Genomic DNA, 4,373 nt, shown 5'->3' with positions numbered 1-4,373 from the left:
TCTTCCAGGAGATCCAGCAGAGGCAAGCTGCTCAGCAGTGAGGTGGTTTGGTGGGGTTTTTTTTGGGGCGGGGGGGGGGGGGGGGGGGGAAAGAACTACAGCAGCATTACCAGGTAAGGTTTTGGGTTTGGTTTTTTTTTTTTAAACAACCAAAAAAAAAAATTTTTAAAAAAGAAGGATCAGTTTGAACTTTAAGTCAGTAATGAAAAAGACCAACACCAAAGTACAGAAGACTAACAACTTTGTCAGTTTGTTTTATTACTGGGCACAGCACCCTACCACTTCATATACATACAAGCCACAGTAATACAAACAGTCCCTATCCCTTTTTTTTTTATTATAAAAAAACCACGTGACATTTGGGAGGAGTCAAATGTCCCAGGGGTCAGCTCTCGAGAGCTACGTTGCTGCAGTTGCAGTAGCAGCAGTTTTCTTACAAAATACTATGGGTTTCCATGCTGTTAATATGTGAAGCTGAAAAGTTTGAGCTTGCAGCAGTGCCTCTGCTTAACACAATCAAGGCAGGCTTTTCAGTAGCTCAAAGGCTTGCAAATATGCTCAGTTATGGTCGTTTGCAGTCAAACAGAACTGCACCAGACAGACACCCAGGTATGGAACTAGAACCCTCAAACGCTTCTACAGAAACCCACGTTGTCCTGAAGCACCAGAGGTTTATCCAGTACAGGGCCAGTTAAAGTGCTGCTGCATCCAGACAGCGTTCCTGCAGACAGCACAAACTTCCCACGCAGGCGGGACCATTTCTTACGGAGTCGGTTAAGTCTGTAGCAGCACAAGGTCAGTGAAGCTTGGAGAAAAGCTGCTGTCATTAAAGCAGGCTTAGCTCCTCAGAAAACTGATTTAAAACTAGAAGGCACAAATGCAAGGTTGAATGTGGGCTACATACCACTGTGGCACGTGAGCAGTTTCCCCTCCCAAAGGGAAATACAACACGCAATAAATAAAATACGACATTTTAGAAAATAAGTGCATTACTGTGATCCTTCACAACATAAAGAAGTAGGATCCAAAGAGCCTACAGAGGCCAGTTCACTTAATATTGCACAGAAGTCCTGAAATTTAGTGTCAGGTTCTAGGATTCTGTACTTTTTTGTAGTCATTGTACTGGAGGTGGGACATGGGGGGGGGGGGGGTGTGTGTCTTATTTGGCAGAATCTGCCCAAGTCTCCACCACCACACAAACAGCTTTTTGCCAGCCTGAGGTAGAATTACATATATACTGCATAAACCTAGTCAAGTCCTGCTCAACTAGTCTTCAAAGAAGAAAAAAGTGCACAGAATAGACAAGCCTTTTCTCTAAGGAAAGTGCTTCGGGTTTGACCCTTGGAAGCAAGTCTTGCAGAGTGAAGTTCCAGCAAAGATCCCTGTTCCCCACCTGGAAAGCAGTGATGGCTATCGTGGTGCTACAGGTAAGGAGTGTAACAGGTGCTAATTGGAAGTCCTACAGCAAGCATGTTTTACTCCACTTCCTCCCTCCCCTACTACTTGCTAATTCTCCCTTTATTCACTCAGTCCAGTATATTTTATCAGAGTTAAGATTGTCCCCACTGCTTTCTCCCTTATGTCCCTTCTACTGGGACCCTGCAAAAAAAATTTTGCATTTCAGCCCTTAGACTTCTGAGGGACACTTGCAGTTTCCTCTAGAGACTCCTCTGTGCAGCATAGGCACGGCAGGATGGAAATAAGAGCCTCTTCAATGGAGAAGAGATGTTTATCCTCTGCTTGAGGACAAAAGTAGCGCATAAAGTCTGCCAGTCTCAGCAAGTACTCAATGTTGTGACCAGCACAACCACTTGAGACAATGATTTGAGCTGCAATGTCTTCTTCAGATGCTGGGCCAAGGTAAGAAGGGTTCTGGGGTGTTGCAATGTAAACAAGAGCCTGGATGGGTTCCTCCACATCTTTCTCCTGAGGGTGGAACTTCACCAACTTGGTGTCGTAGCCTCCCAGGACAGCTTCACGCATGTTCAGATACTGGAGTGATGCAGCAATTTGTTCCCCACGGACTTCGTAGGCTACACCCCACGTGCATGCCTAGAAGTGAAACAGCAAGGTGGTTATGGGATGCTCTAACTGCAGCGGACAAGTCCACAAACGTTTCAAAGCAAGCCTGCCTTGCTTTGGGGTCTCCGCACAACCGATAACGGGGCAGAGGAGGATAACCCACACCGCTCGCACTCCCGGGAGGGCAGAAGAGCGCTCGGCTGCCGACATCAGTTTCCCGCTGCTGATGGGGGCACCGCCACCCGGGACAGCTTCGCCGCCCGCCCCAGGCCCCGCGCCCCGGTACTCACCCCGCAGTCCTCCAGCAGCGTCACCACCCGCCCGGGCTGTGAGGGAGAGGCAAGGGCAGAGCCGTTAGAAGCCGAGCCCGCGCCAACGGCCGCCCAACGACCCCCTCCCCACGGCCGCCCCCGCCCTTACCGTCCTCTCGCTGCCGCGGTGGAAGGTGTCGCCCTGCCAGAAGCGGCGGCTGTAGCCGCGGATGAAGCCCACCTTGCGCGACGTGAACTCGAAGCCCGGCCTCCACACCAGCGAGCCGTACCCGAAGATCCACACCGGCGGCGCCGGCTTCACCACCGCGCCCTCCGCCTCCCCGGCGGGCGAGGAGGAGGGGAGGGGAGGGGAAGGCGGCGGCGGCTCCGGATGGCCCGGGGACTCCTCGGGGCGCTGCGGGTCGCGCTTCATGGCGGCGGCGCTGGGGCGGCGGGGCGCGGCAGCAGGCGCTCGTGGGGCGGCACGCGCCGCCGCGGGGCTTTAAAGGGCCGGGCGGGCCGCCCGCCCCGCCCCTCACCGGGGCGGGGCGGCGCGGCTCGCGCCGGGTGATGCAAGGAGGGCGGGATGTTTCGCCGCCCCGCGCGTGGGGCAAAGCGGGGCGCGGGTTGCGTCAGGCGGGGCGGGGCGGGGCGGGGGGCGGCCGTTAGCCCCGGCCCGCGCGTGGATGCCGCCGCGAGGAGACACCGGCCCGCTGGCAGGGCGAAGCGGCTGGGGCAGGGCGGGAGGCACCCGCGGCGGGAGACGGGGCCTGGTGGGAGCTGAAGGGTCGGCCTCTTCTGTCAGCGCTCGGTGAAAGCTGCCGGGGGAACGCGGCGGCGTCTGCGAGATTCCCGCCTGGTGATCCCAGGGGATCACCCGCCGTCAGCCCCCCGCGCACAGGGATGGGCGGCTGCGCATCCCCGGCGAGGCTCCCTGGCCGGTGCCGCCGTCCTGGGGCGGATGGAGCAGGCTGCGCCGTGCCCAAAAGGGAGAATCTGGGGTGGAAGGAGCGGGCAAGCCCTCCTCGGGCGCCGGCGCCGCGCTCACGGGCTAGGCTTCATCCGAGGACGTGAGCTGCGGCGTTGGAAAGCCAAGCAGTTAATATTAAACTGGGTGAAGTGGCAGCTCCCACTGTCAACAGAGCTGAGGCGTAAGGCACATGGGTGAAAGAGAGCAATGAAATCCACACAAATGCAAGGAAATGGTGCTGAATCCGGGCAGCTGAGTGCATTTTCCCTTGTACTCAATCCAGGCTGGAGTGTGGGCTTGTAATACGTAACATTTGTGATGTGGATGGGTCCAAGAGCTGTCTGCGTATGAGATGGAGACCCGGCTGTAAATCAGCTTTAAGCAGGTTGTGACGGCTAAAGAGCCTGGCTATAGAGGTGGGCTCACATTACAAAGTTGTTCATTTTCGTAGCAGGAGAGAGAAGGGGGGGAAAGAATGCGAAGCAAAACCATTGAGATATTTTTATAGAAGTATTTCTCATTATTGTTCTTGCCCTCTGCATCTAATCACTCCAAACAGTCTATTTACAGTCTTTTCTTTAGTTTCCTGTTGGGTCCCATCCAACCGGCACCCACCTTTCCAGTCCACTTAACAGGGCGTTGCACACAGACTGTGGTGGGTGCTCCCTGTACCTTGGCACACTCATCCCGGGTGACATCAACAGCCTGCATGGCTCTCGCATCGGTCCTGCCGTGCCATGCCTTACACGCCATGCGCTTCTCTCCTGCCCTGCGTGACCGACTCTCCGACTCGTCACCTTGGATGACCCTTCACAAGGTCAGCCTTAACAGAGCCCAAAGCTCCTTAATTTTCCTCTCCACTTGCACTTTTCCCAGTCACCTTCTCTGTCTTACTCAGGCTCAAAGGTATGGAGTCGGCGCTGCGTCCTCCCAGCCCTCCACACCGCACACCCATGCTGTTACAGGCTTGCAGCCTCTTATTCCTTCCCCGCCTGTCCCTCTCCATAGAATGTGAATCCATCCCCTGTTTGTACAGCTGCTGTACTCGGAGGTCTTAGTCACAGACACGGAAGTGCTCTAGAAAGTGTTCTTCTTAGCAGCTGTCTGTATCAAAGCTCTGCTTGGCAAAA

At 55.1% G+C, this 4,373-nt stretch overlaps 1 protein-coding gene across 1 annotated transcript; it reads right to left on the bottom strand.

Moving 5' to 3' along the window:
* Nucleotides 1-224: 224 nt before the first annotated feature.
* CHAC1 (ChaC glutathione specific gamma-glutamylcyclotransferase 1) lies at nt 225-2,760 on the bottom strand. Its single transcript, XM_087746231.1, has 3 exons — nt 2,443-2,760; nt 2,313-2,348; nt 225-2,052 (listed from the first exon to the last, which is right to left on the bottom strand). The coding sequence occupies exons 1-3, from the start codon at nt 2,704-2,706 to the stop codon at nt 1,621-1,623; spliced, it is 732 nt and encodes a 243-aa protein (XP_087602357.1). The 5' UTR covers nt 2,707-2,760; the 3' UTR covers nt 225-1,620.
* Between the last annotated feature and the right edge of the window lie 1,613 nt (nt 2,761-4,373).

The sequence above is a fragment of the Nipponia nippon genome, unplaced genomic scaffold, assembly GCF_047370975.1.
Source record: "Nipponia nippon isolate SJK-2023a ecotype South Korea unplaced genomic scaffold, ASM4737097v1 scaffold_10, whole genome shotgun sequence".
NCBI classification, from domain to species: Eukaryota; Metazoa; Chordata; class Aves; order Pelecaniformes; family Threskiornithidae; genus Nipponia; species Nipponia nippon.
Note: the sequence above shows the minus strand (reverse complement) of the source record. Positions and strands in the feature narration are given on the sequence as shown.

Coding starts and splice junctions, on each gene's coding strand:
- CHAC1 (XM_087746231.1), bottom strand. CDS start 2,706: ATGAAGCGCGACCCGCAGCGCCCCGAGGAGTCCCCGGGCCATCCGGAG. Junction 2,349..2,442: donor ACCGCGGCAGCGAGAGGACG/GTAAGGGCGGGG, acceptor TCTCCCTCACAG/CCCGGGCGGGTGGTGACGCT. Junction 2,053..2,312: donor CGCTGCTGGAGGACTGCGGG/GTGAGTACCGGG, acceptor TTTCACTTCTAG/GCATGCACGTGGGGTGTAGC.